The sequence below is a fragment of the Peromyscus maniculatus genome, chromosome 15, assembly GCF_049852395.1.
Source record: "Peromyscus maniculatus bairdii isolate BWxNUB_F1_BW_parent chromosome 15, HU_Pman_BW_mat_3.1, whole genome shotgun sequence".
Classification (NCBI taxonomy): domain Eukaryota; kingdom Metazoa; phylum Chordata; class Mammalia; order Rodentia; family Cricetidae; genus Peromyscus; species Peromyscus maniculatus.
This window is the reverse complement of record NC_134866.1, coordinates 8,933,760-8,953,585: the sequence shown is the minus strand read 5'-3', so window position 1 is coordinate 8,953,585 and position 19,826 is coordinate 8,933,760. Positions and strand designations below refer to the sequence as shown.

The window sequence follows — 19,826 nt, the reverse complement described above, 5'->3', positions numbered from 1 at the left end:
ATCATTTTGTATTTTAAAAGAATCCAGCATGTGCTATTCCTTTTGAGCCGGTGAGTGTAGAAGTTGGGCTTTCTTTAATTCCATTGACTATTCATGAAATAGGAATTAGACATGACTGGTCATACTGACCCAACATAGGAAAGTGATTTTTAATTTTTAATTCATTCTGGGGGAGGAGTTTTGTAACCCTTTTTTTTCCTCTTTTTTCTTCTGTTTAAAACTGTGTCGATCATATTGTAATGTTATTTGACATACAATTTGTATTACTATACATAAAATACAGTTTTTAACAATAAAGATACAGGGCTGGATAGTACTGGCTGCTCTTCTAGAGGAGCTCGGTTTGATTCCCAGCACCCACATGGAGGCTGACAGCCATCTGTAACCCGTACCAGAAGATCTGAGGGTACAAGGCATACAAAACACTCATAAATAAAATAAATAAATGTTTAATTAAAAGTGAGAATAAAGATCCAGTTCTAGGAGGATCATAAGGAGCTGCTCTGGAGACAGCCTCGAGGGAAGGGGAGTCACTGTTCATCACAGACCCTTCACTGGGGCTTTATTTTTTTTCCTTCCTCGTGTTTACAATCTTTTTTGTTGTTGTTATTGTTAAAACTAATTTTTTTAAATATTTTAAACCACTTGTGGTGGTGCATGGAAGCAGGATATGCTGAAGAGGCAGAGGCAGGAGGATCACAAATTTGAGACCAACCTGAACTACACCTTGGGACTGGCAAGATGGCTCTGTAGGCAAAGGGGCTTGCTGCTAAGCCTGATGACTTGAGTTTGATCCCCACTATCTACAAGGTGGAAGGACTGGAGCAGCTTCCACAGTGGTCCTCTAATCCACCACACCAATGTCAAATGTCACACACACACACACACACACACACACACACACACACATACACACTCACACACACACACACACATACACACGCGCACACACACATACACACACACACTCACACACACGCACACACACATACACACACACTCTCACACACACTCACACACTCACACACACACTCACACACACACTCACACACACACTCACACACTCACACACACACTCTCACACACACACACACACACACACTCACACACAAACACACACTCACACACACACAGAGTTAATAAACATAAAAATACATTTCTAAATTATTTTTAAAACTCCACAAGGACATTTTAATTAGTGAAAAAAATTCCTCATGATAACCCATATCATGGTGTGCCACTCAGACCAAGGAAGACATAGAAAACAGAGGTACATTCTGTCTGAGGGGTGCTCCTTCCTGGAAGGGTGGACCATGGGCAGATCATTGTGAGGTATGAGGAAACACTCATAAGAAACACCACATTAAAGACCCTGACCCTTGAAAATTAAAGCAGAAGTACGTGGAAATAAAATGTATAAACCATATCAATAAAAACAAACGACAGGAAAATGCCATACATTTCATAGTATTTTTAAATAATTTATGCACATAAGTTTATTCAAATATCACAATTTTATACCATGAGAATATTTATTTTACAGGTGATTTTTAATTCTTTTACCATTGTTTTATTCTTTTCTAGTGTCTCTTTTTTCTACACTTTTAAAACAGAATTTGTCAGAAGTTAAAAGAGAGAAACACATTCTTCTTAGTGAACAATATCACATTTAATTTAGAAGTTACATAACTTGTCTATCCAGAATTGAAGCTGCTGGGGTGGGTGGGTGGGGGTCACACTTATTAGTGGGTCCCAAGGTAGCCCTGAGGTCTAAATAGGAAAATATCCTGTATAAACTGTAGCAAAATTCTCATCTCAAAATAAAACGCTCTGGAATTTACAGTTATAGCCATAGTCAACATCTTTACAACATTCAGAAAAGTTTTAGAAATGACAAAGGAAATCGCTTCACACTCTGGAAACAGTTCCAACCAGGAAGGCAGAACCTGACCCCTGGCTGTGCAGAAGTCTGCTCCATTCCTCACCCGTCGGTCTCCGCTGCAGATTCTCACACACCCAGCAAATTCTAGGCACAACTCCTGTCTTGCTCTTGTTTGCTTTTTAAAACTACCATTTGGACCAAGAAAATTCATTGTAGCGGACTGTGCTGTCACTTGAATGGAGCACTGGGTTCTCACGCCGTAGCAGGCCCCAAGCTGGCGCCACTTCTGGACACATGTGTCCACTCTCCGTCAAGTGTACTCAGAGTCGCACCATCCTGAACCAGTTTCTAGAACTTCCTAACTGGTGTTAGTTAGGCGCCTGATTACTATTCTTCAAGTCTATAAACACAGTCTACTGCTCTGCCGAGGATGGCCAGCTTCATTTCTCTCCCATCTACATTTTCTTTTAAAACAACGGAAGTCACATCACAGCCCAGAGAATGTTTTCAAAACCAGAACTAGTCAGCCAATCTAATACCGAGGCAGACTGGGGTATCCCAAAACTCCCTTAGATAACATGCTGTTCTAGGGTGTCCACCTGGGTCAAGTCCCACAGAATATACCCCCTCCAAGCAGAAGGGCAGCTATGGGAGGATACGAGAGCTCTTCTGGGGGATCCTTTCGGGTCTGGGCCCATCGTGCAACTGAGGCACATCAAAGCCAGAGCTAACCCAGATGCAGTGGGTTATCTGCTCTTAGCCACCTGGGTCAGCACCATCTTCTAATAGCACAGCCTAGGGTGTAAAGACTCCAGCCATGTCAGCTTTCACATTATTTGGGGACTCCAGGTAGACCCTCAGGCCTTGCAATCTGCCTGAAACCACACCTCAAAACAGGTCACAGAGACACTCCTGGGGGTTCACTGTGAGCCACTGTAGCTAGTACATTTACAAGCACATACTTCTGGCCCTTCAGTTTGCACATGTCAGTGAAAATCATACATGGTCGGTCCCCATTAATATAGCCTGCTGCTGAGGGCGGCCAACGCACAATGGTGGCTTCACCTTTCATTACAGTCTTACTTCAGGCCAGGGCAGAGTGTGAAAACCCCATGTGTAGCAGGTAGCATTCAATGGCAACACCTGAAAACCAGCCAAAGCAACCCAGCCAGACCAACCCAGGTAGCACTGTTGAGCGTTTAAATAATAATAATAAATACAATAAAGCCTGCAGAGGAATTTTCAGTCACTTATCTAAAATGTCAAGGAATAAATATGTGAATACAGGGCAAAGAAATGAATCGTTGACTCGAGTTACATAAATGTCCAGAGCTGGTAATGGGTGACTAGGAAGTGGCTTTTCACTCTGTGTGGCTAACTCTACCCTGGTCTGATGGTCCCAAGTATCCTTCTGTTATAAAGGTGACTTTGTTGTTTTCTAAGATTCCATCATGGTCAGTGTTCCCTCCTTCATTCTCTAGAAGTCCTGGCCCTCCCTCCACATTGTTGTCCAGCTCAAAGGGACCAAGGGCTGGCGGCACAAACCAGAATCCAGACTGTGACCAGCACTGGAGAACTCAACGGGAACCCTGCTGGAATTTCCCAACCACTAGAACAGAAAAGCCCCCTCACTGTACAGCAGGATGGAGTCTACAGTGAGAGGCCGTCACTCTGAGCAGCATGGGAAATAACTGTTGATGCCTCCCGACTCCTGGGGACTGGAGCCAGCCCCCTTCCCACAAGCCTTGTTCTTCTCTAGAAAATCTTAGCTCCATTCCAGAGACCTGGTCCCAGCTGGGAAGGAATGGGACATGACCTCTTGGCACACCCTCTCTGAGTCTATAAAAACCCATTTTCTAGCCATTGTCATGAACCCTCCCTTTCCTGATGTACAAGAGGAGTCAGGGGAATCCAAAGCTGGGCTGGAAAACCCCTGGCCATTTTGACTTATTTTCAGAGGTATCGGGTGTGGCCCAGCAGCCTGGAAGGGGCTGAGGAAGGTGTGAAGTCCCTCCTGTTACCTCCTGTCCTGCTCCAGGGCAGCAGGCACACTGCCATGGAGGCCACGGCGGACCAAGTGTGCAAGGCTCCCTGATCTTTCCTGGGGCTCTCTGTGGCTTCCTGGAGAATGACTGTGGATATTTCATCCTTGAAAGCAAGGCAAAAAGACCAGGGGTGCAGTGAACAGTTCTAGGGGGTTATGGATTATCCATTTCGGTGTCAGTCACTTCTGCTTATCTGGAGGTAACTGTTAACACAAGGGTCACACCCAGACGCAGCCACAGCCATATCCACAGCCATTCCCACTGCCGTGGTCCCCATAAATCTCCACTGAGACAAGTCCCAAGATCTCACTTAGAAACAGCAGCTCTGGCACTATCTTGGAAATATTTCTTCTGTCCGGTTTAATCCTAATTGATTTAAACATCAAAAAGATTTAAAATACACTTCAACTTTTCCCCTAACTCTATTTATGTATAAATCCCTGAGAAGACACCTGTTCACTTGGAATTCACTATTCACAGTTAATACACACAAAGGCAAGCAGATCCCCAGGCCTGCTCCTCTGCTCTCCCAAGTCAGGAGACAACCAGACAACCTGCAAAAACAGGACCTTTGTGGGAGCTCAAGCTGGGTGTCCAGGAAAAGCCCCCTAAAAGCAGTGGGGCTTCCTATAGCCCCTGCTGAGAAGTCACAGTTCCAGTGACTTCAGCAGTGGTCACCTTGGTACTTCCCACTGCACTGGAATACAGCTCCCCCTCTGAAGCAGGGAAATGGAATAAAACGGTTAGTGTTTTATCTGTGGACAAACAGCATGAGGAACGTGGATTGCAAGCATTTTGGCACTGCCTTGGCTCACAGTGGCGGGGCCTATGACAAGCTAGCTAGTACTGCAGGTTATACGTATACGACAGGAAGACACACAATGCCAAAAGAGACAGGGAAGATGGCCCCAAAAGATAACTGAGGTTGCTTGTGGTCCTCACAGCCCCCAAGGAGATGTAGCCAAAACAAAGTCTTGGGTTGCAAGGGTGAACCCAGCCAACTAACATCAACAGCTGTAGAGGAGGGTCAAGACCCCAGCATTCACCTTGGTACCTTTCTAGGGTAAAAGAGAAACTTACTAAATATGATTTATAAACACTGAATGGTGACACCAAAAAAAAACTCCTATTTTATGGAGTTTGGGGGGAGGCTAGTATGAGATCTCTCGTTGCTCGATGTCTAATGGCATGGAGGAGGAAAAGAATAAGATTAAACCAGTGCCCCCTCCTACGTGCACCCACAGTGTGGGATGGACCTCAGCAAAGGGCTTCCAAATCAGCCTGTAGTATTCTGAATCTATTGCTTCCAAGTATTTACATTAAATATTCAAATAAAGTGCATGATACGGATACTCTAAGACCCAGCTGGGATTTTTTTCAATGCTTTGGAAATAAGAGAAAGACAGAAAGAAAGAGAAAGAAAACTTTCACTGACAGTTTGGCACCCAAGGTAAATCCCATCCCCACCAAAGTCCCCACATACTGGAAGTTCTACAAAGTTGGTATGGGAATGAGCCAAACCTTGGGGCTCATCAAAGGGGAACTGTACGTCAAAACGCACAAGGGACTCTCTGGAGGAGAGGGCCACCATGAGAGTGTGGCTCGCTCCAAGAAAACCTTCCCCAAACCACTGTCCACCATCCAAGGTGTACCACCTGTTCTAACGGTCACCTGTCTGCCTCTCAGCATTTTTGCAGCATCCCTTACCCTCTGCAGCTTTGGACATTTTTAAGGATATCCATGTTTGGTTTTTTTTCTGAGCACATATGACTTGGTTTCTACCACTCATTTGTTAAATCTGCCCCCTTTAAATAATTGTTTTCCTCAAATCCTCTGGAAGATGGTCTATCCAAGCCCTTTGCTTTAAATGAGTTTGGTCCTAGCAACATATACACTCTTGCAATATGCCATATTACTTTCAATGATGATGATGATGATGATGATGATGATGACGATGATGATAGGAACAAAAGAATTTAAAAACGAAACGAAAGTAAGACTTCCATCCCACTTGATCATTTTGAATAGCAGTCCGTGCCTTCATCAAGTAGAAACAGGCATTTGGCATCACTCAAGTTCAAAGGAAAAGCCAGTGCACAGGTGTGTCCATGGGACACGAGAAGGCAAAGGCCAGAACCAAATGGCAAAAGGGGAGAATCCCATGAGTCCTGTGTAATTCACACAGCCATTACAAGTATTTATTGCTAGAGACGGCGTTTTTAAACAAAGGGTCTTAAAACTGCCTTAATTTACAAAGAGCCTGCCATTCGAAAAATGCTGCAATTTTTCATAAATAACAAAATACAAAAGTATGCGAAAATGCCCTTTGATAAGTTAAGTTTTTAAATTCTTAATTGGGGTCCTCTGAGGGGTGACTTCTAGGCAAACTGCCCTTTGGGTGTATAGATTGCTCAGGGAACTAGTTTTAAGCAAAAACCATCTCTAGTCTTTTCAATTCTGTCTTGGGAGCAATGTGAACCCCACTTCGTGGGTCTGGGAAAGGAGTACGGCCCAGGCAGAGGCTGTGTGATACAGCATGCACCCCATGGCAGAGAGAGGCACCCGTCTCGTCTCAGTGGCGCGGTCTACAGCACCCGCAGCCTCCCAGCTGGATCCTAGCGCAGCCTCCCCACACCAGGCGCACACGCAGTGGGCATCATAGCCTCCTTTCACGTCCTTTTCCTCCAGCGTGGCGCCCGCTTTTCCTTTTGAGCCTCTGCCTGGCGTTTCTTCTCCGCCTCCTCCGCCTTCCTCTTCTCCTCCTTGGCCTCCTTGTACCGCCACTTGGGGATCTGCAGGTGGATGCTGTCCTTGGTGTTGCCCTTGGGCGCTGCGCGCTCGGGCTGGAAGGTGGGCGCGGGGGCCTTGGAGATGCGCACTCTGGGGACCACCACACCTGGCCGCACGCTGCTCCTCCGCAGCAACTGCAACGGCAGGAGGCTGGCCTTCCGAGAGACAGGGGCAGGGGTGGATCCTGGGGCCCCAGAGGACTGGAATGGCCAGGGGCTGGCTCTGGGACCCTCCAAAGTCTGGAATTGCGGGTCAGAGCCCTCTACCTTGTTGCTATCCAGAGCACAGGCGTCCCGGTTCCCCCTAGCTGCTAGGATTTCCTGCACTGCCAGGCGTCGTTTCCCCACACAGGGAGGGTTCTCCGGGCACACGGTCTGGCAGACGACAGCAACAGCTGGGCTATAGAGGCTTGTGGTCATCCTGACCATGTGATCAAGGACGCCTCCATCCTCCAGGCTCTGGCCTGAGCGGGAGCTCAGAGCGGTCCGCAGGAACTCGGTGAATCTCTGAAAGCAGTTTTTGGAACCTGGGGCCTTCAAGAGCCCCTCAGGGGGAAGCGGCAACTCCGGCTTGTACTTGTCTCCGAACTGCTCTGGGCACGGTCGCTCCATAAGCCTCTGTATGACACGAACAGCCTCCACTCGGCCAGTGTATGCAGCCCACTCCTGTGGTGACATGCCACGACGGGGATCCCTCGCTTGAACATCTGCCCCTGAAAAACAAAAACATACATGCATCAGGGGTCGGGATGACCAGGAGGCTCTTCCACGGGCAAAGAATGATGGTAGAATTTGGGACAGTCATGCTGGTTAATTTTGTATTCACTTGGTTCAGCCAGAGTACCCAGTGGTCTGACTAAACCCTGAGCTGGGCACAAGCCTAGAGAGATTGGACTCTAAATCAGAAGGGTTATTTTTCTAAATGTGTGAGCCTCATCCAATCAGCCGCAGGCCGTAAGAGCAGCCACAGGTTTCCTGGAGCTCCCAGCCTGCATACCCTCTACAAATTTCAGACTCCTGAATCCCCACGATTGCATAGGACAACTCTTTAAAACGAACCGCTTTACTTATGTCCCCCGTGGGCTGTTTCTTTAGAGACTTTCCAGGGACGTCCCTATGTTCCTTATATGGGTTACTTCCTGGAAAATCTCTCTTCCATGTCCCCTTCTGCAAAAGACACTGAAGACTTACACCCCAACTCAGCTGAGATCTGAGTACCTGCCAACTTCCGCCTTCTCAAATGGATGCAGAATTGCTGTTGAGTTCATCTTGGTCCAATCTCAGGCCAATGTAGTTAAAAATCATGCAGGAGTTCAAGTCCTATGACTCTCCGCTGGCAAAGCATCCGGGAGAACTAGGGCAATTATCTAGTCTGTGAGCTCCCCAGGGACCCCCCCCCCCCGACAGCGGCACCTTCATTTGTATCTCACAGAGACCCACACGTGGTAGAGCATGGTGGGTGATCAGTTGTTCTGAGCCAAGAGTGTGGGGCTCAGGCACCTCCCTGCCCTGCAGGCCCACAGTAGTCTCGTGGCTGGGAAGACCACCTCCCCAAGCTCACCTGCTCAAAGCCTCAGTCCCACATGCGACGACACATTAAAGAATCCCCGTCTTAGGAAAGTGGCAATTATTTGGAACTGGAATTCAGGAGGAACTCATTAGCTAGAGCACAATTTATAAACTAGGGAAAATGGAAAAGGGGGCAGTAAAAATGCCACTGCAAAAATAGATGACACATTAAACCTTAATTAATTGCATGTCACTTTAAAAGGGAACAAACTGCGAAATTAAAACTTTAATGAACACGGCATGAAAGAGACATTTTTCAAATGCTAATGAAAAATGAAAGGAACGGCCGTCCGGAGAGTAGCAGTCTTCCTCCTACCTTTTCACATGACCAGAAAGCAAATGTGTAAATCAAGAAGACGAGCCAATCCTTCTACAGCAGCCCCGGACTCCAAATCACCAGGCTCCAAGGTAGTGACCCACTTCCTCAAGAAACTACTGCTAAGTACGACAGCAACTGAACTATGAGTGATGAGCACAGCTGTCCCTGGCCTCCACAAGGGACTGGGCCCAAGACCCCCACTGGATACCAAATTCTGAGGTGGCTTGGGTCCCACATATAAAATGGTACATTTGCACAGAACCTATGCACATCACCCTATATACCGATATACTGAAACAGCTCCTGATTACCCATAATCCTAACTCAATACAAATGCTCTCTATCATTGCTACACTGTGTTTAGGGGATGGCAACAAAAAAGGTCTGTCCATGGAGAGAGAGAGAGAGAGAGAGAGAGAGAGAAAGAGAGAGAGAGAGAGAGAGAGAGAGAGAGAGAGAGAGAGAGAGAGAGAGAGATCTATCAGAGCCAGATGAACTCACAGATATAGACTCTTAAGACATGGAGCTGGAAGAACTTGTTTCAGTGCTGGGGATTGAACCTAGGACCTTGCACATCCCAGGCAAATACTCTACCATCCTAGAAGATGATTCACAACGCACTTCATACCAATTAACATAACCGAGTAACAAGAGCTTGGGAAATGCTGCTGAGCCCATCTCCTTACAGTGGATCACCGGGGTCCCACTTGCAGCCCACACCACTGCACCCACTGAACAAAACTGGAGACATGACTTGGGTTCTCATGGTTGTGCCTACTGGCTGCCATGCTGTGCGCTGTAGGTTGCCTACACAAAATGCTCTACTACACTCCAGGAAGCATTATACTCAACTACACACAATGCATCATGGTTGGTCTAACCTAGGGTTGCTCAGTGTTGAAAGTACTGGAAATTTCCCACACAGACACACACTAACATGCACACATATGTGAATACCCACACACACCAATGTGTACACACGTATGGAAACACACACAGATACACACCAATGTACAAACACGTATGAACACACACCAATGTGCACACATGTAAGTATACACACACACACACACACACACACACACACACACACACACACACAGGTGACAAGCAGGGTCTGTGACGTCATGGAGCCAAGGTCAACCCTGGGTAGGATCTGCCCACCCCATGGCTTCTAATGAGCTGAGAGAAACAGTTGTCTGCCTTCTTTAAATCATCCCCAGGGTGGGAAGTTTTTGTCGCTGGAGCCATCCAGAGCAAGTGCTGAAGAGAACAGGTGGACCTTCTATCCTCTCCCCTGGGAGGCATGAAGACCCAGGCCCAGAGGGCCTATGAGAAGGAGACGGGGAAGGAAGCAGAATTATGTCACTTCCCTTTTCTCCTGTCCCAGCAGCTACCCTCCATGTTACCTATCCTACAAAACCCAGCCCAGGCCTCCCTCCTGCCACCGCAGACCATCCCTGACATCATCACCATCGAGCCTGCCCTCACCTATAACTCAGGCCCTGAAAGTACAGCCTTGTGATGCAAGGGCCACAACCCAGCAGGGATGGCCAGCCTCCTGTGGGACTCAGCAAGTAGGAACCCGGCACTCCTGGGAAATCAGCAGGATTTCACTGCTCACCTGGGCACTCAGCTCACCTGGACCTCAGCTCACCTGGGCCCTCAGCTCACCTGGGTCCTCAGCTCACCTGGCCTCAGCTCACCTGGGCCTCAGCTCACCTGGGCCCTCAGCTCACCTGGGCCTCAGCTCACCTGGGCCTCACCTCAGCTCACCTGGGCCTCAGCTCACCTGGGCCTCAGCTCACCTGGGCCTCAGCTCACCTGGGCCCTCTGCTGGCATTCCCATTGTGTCTAAGTCTCTCAGAGGCCGTACTGCAGTCCAGTGGCCACAAGAGAACACGGTCACTCTCACCTCCCTCCCCACCAAGCCCCTTCCTAAGGTCACAGACTACAAAAACTACTCCTGGGTCTTTTCGGTGGAGACTCCCTGCTTGTGGGCATCTCTCTGGCTCATTATTTGAACAGGAGATTTCTGTCTTCCTTATAAACTGAAAGCAACTGCTGTGTTGACACAAATCACCTGGTTTCTGAGAAGCGTGTCGTGAAGGCCTGTCTGAGGCAGAGCAGGCATGCAGGGAACAGTGTCTGTGTGAGCTCCTCACCTCCCTTTCTATCGCTTCCATTCCTCAGAACCACAGGAGGACGCTAGGCTCAGGCTGCCGCAATTACATCACACCTCAGGAATAAAGTGAACTCTGTTAAGCAAGTCTGGAACCTGGCAACCTCCATGAAAAAAAAAAAAAGAAAGAAAGAAAAAAGAAACCACATCGTTGACACAGCTCCTCAGAGCCACTTACGGAAATAGACCTGTCACTTTGGTGCATTAATATTCCACCGGGTTAACAAGGTGCTGCATGTCCCTTTCGATTCTTATCAGAATGGCTGACAGTATCAGGAAGCCTGATCCAAACAGCCGCCAGGTCGGTTTGCAGAATTGGCTGCATTTGCCATTAAATTCAGAGTTCCGATAATCCTAACATTATTTTATTCTACATGACAATGCAGATAAGGGCTGACATGTGCCTGTGTGCTGCCGACTGTGGGAAAATCTAAAGGGTTCAGGGGGGGTCAGCCAATTCAATCATTCATCATTCTAGGTGAAGTGGTTCCAACCGAACGTAATAAAACTGCAAGTCAGAAACTCAAATCTGGTGTTAAAAGCACTCAGGAACTGAGAAGTCCTGCATTGTTAAAAAAAAAAAAATGGATCAAGATACACGTGTTTTACACTAATATGTAGTACTGCACGTGCCTTCTGCATTTATGATAATCATAGATGACCATTCTGGAGTCAGCTATTGAATCACTGTCCTCCAGCATACATCCGTGCACTCTATGCTGAGGGGTCAAGTTCAAGAAAAACACAGGCAACTGGCACCTATGAATACCTCCATTTTCTTAATACTATTGTATTTAAATGGAAATGAAAAATCAAAACAGCGGTGTAAACTTTTAAAATATCTCAATGGGCAACCTTACCACTGCCTCACAAACCCAGGGAGGCCACTCACTTACACACTGGTTTCTTTTAAAATGCAGCTACTCTGAAACGAAAACGAAGCTCACGTTCCTGATAATTATAAGCTAAGAAGACAGGTGTAACCTAGAATATTCTAGAGGCTAAGTGCTCCCATCAAACCTTCTTAGGGAGCTCAAATGGACCCTTCAAAGTCGGTGTAGCCCGGAGCAGAGCAGACCAAGGAGGACTGTGTCCAAAATCAGAAAGGTCTCTTCTCTCTCCCCCCACCCCTTTTTTAAATTGTATCCCACTTCAATTAATTGTTTCTGTGGCTCTTGGTAGGAGACAATCACATAGCTGGGGGTCATTTGGCAATATCTGCAGGCATTCTGGGGTGTCCCAACCGGAGGGTACTCCAGTCATTTGGCAAGTGGAAGCCACGGAAGCTGATAATGCCCTACATTGGCAAGATGACCTCCACAGAGATTGAGCTAGCTCCACATGTCGCTAATGTCAAGAAGTTATGTGTTTATTAGCACAGACACCTCATCTGACAAGGATAATTTCCAAGGAGAAAAAAAATATACTGTTTTTCATGCATTCACAAATAACTCCTGATCGTGTAAATGTATCAATAATGAAAGCTGATTGTAACCAGCACGTACTGACAACTCCTGATCCTGTAAATGTATCAACAATGAAAGCTGATTGTAACCAGCACGTACTGACAACTTCCTCCAAGGCCGCACCCTCTCCTCATATGAACAAAATCCCACCTACAAGTCCCTGTGATAAGGCTCTCATCAGTCCTTTGTCACTGTGTGAGGCCCAGAGAGGTTAAGTGACTGGTCCACATATGGGTAAGTAGCAGGCCGCACAGGAAACTGTACTGGCCTTGGGCTTGTTTCTGCTGCACTCTGAAGAACACAGCTGACCATGACATGCACTCCCGATGATTATTCTAGACTTCAGTGGAGAGGGGAGAAGCTCGCAGTGGTGGTGGGGATCAGTGGGGAAGAGGTAAGTCTGTAGACCTTCCGTCAAATGTGTAAGCAAACAGCAGGCATGGGTGGGAGGAGCAATGTTAACACCAAGCCCGAGCGGCCTCATCTTCCAGGGGCCACGGAAGGCATTTCTGAGAAACTGTCAATGCTGCAGCTGATGCCTGAGACAGCAGGAGATGGAAGAAGACACTACAGGAACAGTGATTTCACCCCCTGCCCAAAAAAGTTAATCATTCAAATTAATTAATTGGGGGAAATGCACTCGAGGTGCTGATACCCTAACTTTTGGGCGGAAGAACATAAAGCGGTCAAGATCCACATGTAGTTATAACTATATCCCTAAAAACGAACAGACAGAGCCTCAGATAATCACCATTTAATTAGGAATGACTATTTCTCATTGAAATGGGACAGGAGGGCCTTACCTTTGCAGAAACCATTATCTAGCTTTTAAAAATTAAATTTGGTTGCATGAAAGGCACAAATGGTGGGATTAATTTTAAAATATACTTTAACATGTATGTGCTTATTGAATGTGTGTATGCACACATGCCACAGCTGGCATGTGGAGGTCAAAGAACAACCTGCAGGAACTGGTTCTCTTCCACCATATGGGTCCTGGGATCTAAATCAGTCCCAGGAGTCATTTCTAATGATGACTTTTTTTCCCCCCAAGAACATTTTCTATCTCCCAAGCTTCTTTCCTTGCTCATTAAATCTGGGGTGTTTTTCTTACAGTATTTCCTAAGACATGTAGATTAAAGTGGGAGGAAAGAAAATCCAAGGTTGTGAACCCCACAGCTCCAGACTAATCACAAGGTCAAGGTGGAAAGATGCTGCACATTGCCAAACCACAAACAACCGGTAAAGACAGACAACTGTCACAGACCAGAGGAGATGGAGGACACGGGAACCGCATGTGGGCGCCAGCTGGGAACACAGAGCAGAAATAGGGCATTCATGGAAGGACCGATGTCTAGAACAATGTCACCACCCTTGGGTAACTAGGACCAGAGGAGCCTTGTGATCTGACCTCTGTCCTCAAAATCTCATATGCTGGAACTTGGTACCCATTGTGACAGAAATAAGAGCTGGGGCTGTCAGGACATGCCCTGTCCTGAGAGCAAGGCCCCACATGGGATCAGTGCCCTTTGTAAAGAAAGTCTTAAGGGAGACACCTTGACCCTGCTATATGAAGACACAAGAAAGCTTGAATCCTCGCAGACATCACATCTGCTGGTGCCTTTATGTCAGGCTTCCCAGTCTCTAGAACTGAGAACAGCACATAGCTACTCTTCATAAGCCTTGGATACACGCTGAGCACAGAACAAAAATTATTTAAAACAACCACACAAAGTAACAGCAACACCCTCTGTGGTGTTAGATGCTAACTCTGAACCCACTCTTATGTGCACTTGACATTTTTTTTTTCTCTCAATTAATTCTCAGAGAAACTTGCTCATGTTGTCCTAGCAATGATTCTTTCAGGTTCAGGTCAGGAAAAGAACTGAGATGATCAGTCACAAGGACTGTCACATGGGAGTCCATCAAACATCTATGAAGTGCTATCATATTCGTCCTCGGGGAGGAGGGAGAGAAGGAGGAGGACAGGGGAGTATTCGGGATGTCAAGGAGGACATACAGAGTAAGTACACAGTCATACAGATCCAGCTGCAGCCTAAGGGTATCCCCATGGAGGCTCTGTAGGAGCAGCCCATCCCAAACCCTGTCCCCACCATCTGGGTCGTCATCAACACTGCCATCCTCAAGACACAGGCAGGGCCAGAAGGAACACCTCTCCTTACGCACATGTGTGCTCAGGTGCCTATGCACACATGCACACACACATAAGTAGCTATGCATGTGGAGGCCCAAAGCTGATGTCAGGAATCTCCCTTGAGCGCCTCCATTCAGCTAGTCTAACTAGCCAGCTGGGTCCTGAAATCTCCTTAGTGTTAGAATTCCTTACCATTCCCCAAGCTACATGACTGCATGTGTGCTGTCCAAGATGCTTAGTCATCCTAGGGCCTTACATCCGTGTACTGCGTGATCACATAATTTGCACCCAGCGTGGTCACGCAATGTATGCACATGCATGGTGTAGCTACATAAGCCCATAAGCACATGTGCATTATAGGGGGCTTTGTTGTGCCCCGTGGCTTTTCTCACACAGTAAACAGCACCACCTAATAAATAACATGGCACTGCTTAATAAATAACAGTGTTTTCATCTTCCCAGTGTGGAATTTCAGGCGGGCTGCCATGTCCATTGAGCATTTATGTGGGTTCTTGGAATGCCCATTCCAGTCCTCAGGCACGTGGGGCATCAGTCTACTCACTAAGCATCCACCCAGCCCCCAGAATATGCACTCTTGAAGAATAAATTTGAGCACAGCTACAGAGTCTATAGACAGAGAGGTGAGGGACGATGTCAGCAGGGAGCAATGAGGGGTTCGGGGAAGGGCCAGTGCTGTGATTAATCCTCATTGGCCAGCTCTGACGTCATTTGCTTTTGAGAGATGTAGACAAGATCTCACATATCTCCTCAGCCTGGCCTTAGACATGCTATGTAACTGAGGATGGCTTTGAACTCCTTATCCTCCTGCTTCTGTGCTTGAGTGCTGGGGTTACAGGCATGCATCTCCACACCCAGTTTTGTGCTGTGCTAAGACTGAGTCCCAGGGCTCTGTGCATGCTGGAAAAGCATTCTGCTGACTGAGCTATATACCCAGCTTACTTTTGCCTCTTCAAAGAAACTCAAAGGACGACAGCCATACAGCTCAGGGGGGAAAAAATCTATTCCTCACTGCCACTGTTTCCGTAAGCGGCATGGGTCTACTTAAGATGCATTCTTTAAAAAGAGCCCCCTGGCATTTCTAGAGCCTGGAGACCACACAGGACAGGTGAGCTTACCTGCCAGCATCAGGGCTCGCACACACTCCGTTCGGCCCTGCATGGCTGCTTTCATGAGGGCTGTGAAGCCGAATATGTTCCTCCTTTCTAGGTCCAGACCAGGGAAATAATTCAGCAAGTAGTTGGTGATGGTAGCATGCCCTGAAAGAGAATTATACACGCATGTAGACTCACGTACCCACAAAGGTGATCACTTCTATGTGGCAGAGAAAGACAGACACTGTTCATCATCAAAGAGTGTTGGCTGTCACCTGTGTGTGTGTGCTCTTTAAATCCCGACACAGTTCTCCTGGACACGGGGGCAGAGGAAAGCGGGAGACACTGCTCGGAACACACAGTGCTGTTCATCTGTGGCCCTTCCGTCTCTCTCTGGTGAGGCAGGGGCACAGGTGGGCGGCACTGCCACATGGGGAGAGTGAGTCCACTCCCCCACAGGCAGGGTGTACTCAACTCCCAGCAGGAGTCGCTCCGGCAAACAGAAGCCAGGCTGCAAAGGAGCCTGGGAAACATTTCCAAGTATGGAGCTTCGGTGGAGAGGCACACCGAAGCAAGAATGTATCTTAATTCATGCTGGGCACCTCCAGTTACCACTTAAAATATGTTGTATTTCTCTCTCCCTTTGTTTCTCCCAACTCCGGCTCCACACCACCTCATGTGCATGCACATAAACATACACACACACACACACACACACACACACACACACACACACACACACACACGGCCATAAAACCTGAGCAGGGGAAAACCCACATTTAAGAACACAGATCTTCCCTTTCTCACCTTGTTCCTCACAAACAGAATATGGTTTCTGCTCATTCCCGGGGCTTTTAAATGCCAGGCACTCGCATTAGGGGCCTCTTGGCAGGAACCACAGGTGCCGACAGGAAACCAGCTGCCCACCTAGCAGAGATGGCGGCTGAATCTACCGCCCCAGGCACTCCTCGGCCACCTAGCCCACCTTCCCAAGTCCTTCTGTGATTTATTCCTCCCCACCCACCCTCCGTGATCAAAACCAGGGCCCCAGTAACAGCAGCCTTGTCGCTGGAGCTGGATAACCATATGGGGCTGGCTTGCACACCACAATCTGGCAAGCAGTCTTCTTGGCCCTGTACCCCTAGAACACAAGAGCAACCAACTCCTCCCCCAGCCCTTGACCACCAAGAAAGTATCTAGACATGACCTCCTGCTCCCTGAAGGGGGCTGGCTATGCAAGATCATTTCCACTGTTCTCACTCTTTCCGGACCATCCACATGGGACAAAAAAGTTTCCTTTGCCACCTCCCTGTGTTCAAATGCGCCCCTCCCCTGAGCTTCTCTCTCCATCCTGACCCTGCAGAAGATGGCCAGCAAGCCCTGGGCAACGAGAGACTGCAGAAGCCTCTCTTCCTCTGCCCTGGGGGAAGGTTCTGGGTGCCCAGAGCCATCCCAGTCTTATGCAGGTCAGGCTGTCTCAGTCTCCCGGCATAATCCCGCTCTCTCCACGCTCCTTTCAACTCCATGTGAGACACACAGGTACAGAGTCTCGGGCATTCCCACCCTCTCTGGACTTTACAGCACCCTGCCCTTTACCTTTATGTGTACAGAAGTCAGATCCCTTTGGCCCAGAGTCCCCCTTCCCAGCATGATTCCGGGGCGGAGGTCGAATGGGTGGTACGACCTAGGACCTTGGACCAAGAAACACTTTGGGGGCTTGGGGGCTCTCCTGCTTGCCGCAGACTGAGAAGTCTGCAGCTGGTGGCAGCTCGGAGAATCTGTCACCCTGCTGTGGCTGCAATCCCAGCCAAGCTGGTTTCAGGATGGAGGCGGAAAGCAGAGGAGGCACATATGTCCTCGGCCTTCATTCCACTGGCCAGACCCTCCACTGTGTGAGCACAGTATTAAATCTACCCAATACACTGAGTGGCTTCAGTCAGCCCAACCACACCCAAGTGACACAGATATCCAGGATGGACCCTCTGCGATTCCTTGAGAAGGACATTTTATACTCCAGGCTGCTGTCCATGCTGTCCAAATTGAATCCTTGGCCTGTCAGCCACTTAAAATTTAAAAATAAACAAGCCACATAGACTAGAGTTCTGATTCTTAAGAAGCAGGGCTAAGGCTTACCACCGAGCTCAGCCACGGCTGTGAAAAGGTGGGTCAGCGCCTAGCTGACTGTTACGAAGCCAACGAAACCAGGCTGTGACTCCAGGCCACATTACACACAGGTTCCGACTTGCAATGGTGCTTTTTGGACTCACTGACTCCTTGGCCTCCTCTGTGTGAAGGGGTCAGGATGAAGCTGGGGGTCAAGAGACCATGGTAGCTCAATAGTTCTAAAGCTGGTGGGGTAGTAGAAGACCTTTGCTCTCACGTTAGCTTGTGTCCCGCTTGAACACGTGCTACACCAGTCAGGATTAGACCAGGTCTCAGCGAAACGAATTGCGATTTGTTTCGATCTTTTTCTTTAAAAGAAAATGTGACACTGCATGTCACAATTTGCAGCGGGTGTTGTTTGTACACACACACACACACACACACACACACACACACACACACACACACACACACCACATCCTTGCCAAGTTGAATGGGCAGAGTGAAGAAAACAGAAAATCTCTAAAGCAAACTGCCCACTGTACAGATATTGTATGCATATTGTGGGATGCATGGGAATCCTGCATCCCGACTGCAGTCTGGAACTCTGATGATCCAAGAGTCTCTCCTCTTCCCCAGGCTTTTCCAGAAGGGAGAATAGCACCCCGACCATGTAGATGGCTATGTTCAGTAGACATTAAAGACATTAACTATTCTCCTTAACAAGCTGGGCAAGTGGAGTCTGGGATGGAGTGGGGGGTAGCTCACGGATGTAGCAATCCAACACTTGACAGCCATGGTAGAGGTCCTGCTTTAATCCCCCAGGAGGATCCATGACCGGTAAACAACAGATGTTCCCTCTCCTCTCCTCTCCTCTCCTCTCCTCTCCTCTCCTCTCCTCTCCTCTCCTCTCCTCTCCTCTCCTCTCCTCTCTCTCTCTCTCTCTCTCTCTCTCTCTCTCTCTCTCTCTCTCTCTCTCTCTCTGTGTGTGTGTGTGTGTGTGTGTGTGTGTGTGTGTGTGAGACTCCCTACCTCCCCCCAGTGAGCCTTACTCTGCCCAAGAAAAGGGCCCAAGTGGTGCCCAACATAACTAAGAGGTCACCACTATACTTAAGAGAGCTTGCTCTAGAAATACTAGAGTTCAATTCCCAGCCCTGCCCCTCAAAATCCCAAGTGGTCCTGAGAAGGGAACCAGTTTTTCTGTGTCTAGAAAAATAGGGAGATAGTTTCGACGCACAAGGACAAAAGGCACAGCCTTGGAGGTGTGCAGAAGGTTCCCAGCAAAACAAGGCAAACGTAACGTTTCTGGTGCACACTTATACTCCTCAGCATGTGCAAGGCAGAGCAGAAGCTCAAGGTCGTCTCAGCTTCGTAACAGGTCTGGAGCTAGTCTGGAATACATGGGACCCTGCCTCAAAAAAGCAAACAACAAACCAACCAAACAAAAAAGCAAACCTCACATAGAAACTGGAGACCCTGAACAGGGGCTCCACTGTCACCAGGCAGAATAAGGGACTCCTTATTTCTGACTTGAGGGCTGAGCCTGGAGACATCTCTCCAGAGCATACAGAACATGGGAGAGGGGAGTAGGGAGAGGAACTTCACAGTGGAAAAATGCCACCACTCCTGAGCCAGGCGACCAGAGTTGTGCTTGTAGCACATGCCCTTTGAAGATGGGATGAGGTGGCCCTGTGCATGCTGATCCTACAAAGAACTCCTAGCTGCAATCCAGTCACCAGGAAAGTACCTGACATGGCTCAAATAAGGGACGTCCTCCAATACACAAAACTTGTGTGCAAATCTATCAGGATCGTCAAACACCAGGGCAAGCCGAGCAAGTGTCACAGCCAAGGAGCCCAGAGACACAGAACTGCAAGATGGAATCCCAGGTGGATGGGAACAGAAAAAGGACATTAGAGGCCAAGTGTGGGGGCACATGCCTGTAATCTCAGCACTGAGGAGGCTGAGGCAGGAGGATTGGTGCAAGTTCTAGGCCAGTCTATATAGTAAGATCCAGGACAGCCAGGGCTACATAGCAAAACCCTGTCTTGGAAGGGGGTTGGGGGCAGGGATGACAGCAGGGACCATTCAAGGAAATCTGAACAAAGAAGGGATTTAGTCAGTAACTGCCCTGCTTAGTTTTATGCTAATTTGACACAAACTAAGAGTCATCTGGGAAGAGAGACTCTTAATGGAGAAAACAC

At 48.1% G+C, this 19,826-nt stretch overlaps 1 protein-coding gene across 4 annotated transcripts in view; it reads right to left on the bottom strand.

Moving 5' to 3' along the window:
- Positions 1-1,164: 1,164 nt before the first annotated feature.
- The window catches only part of Ankrd33b (ankyrin repeat domain 33B), an 88,760-nt gene continuing 70,098 nt past the window's right edge, over positions 1,165-19,826 (bottom strand). For 3 of the 4 annotated variants that reach the window (XM_006979979.4, XM_076551686.1, XM_076551685.1), the window contains 2 exons: positions 15,544-15,684; positions 1,165-7,429 (listed from right to left, as the gene is read on the bottom strand). In XM_006979979.4, the coding sequence (XP_006980041.1) occupies positions 6,597-7,429; positions 15,544-15,684 (974 nt within the window). In that variant the 3' untranslated portion in view covers positions 1,165-6,596. The remainder of the gene's footprint in view (positions 7,430-15,543; positions 15,685-19,826) is intronic. The other variant, XR_006063874.2, reaches the window with a different exon arrangement.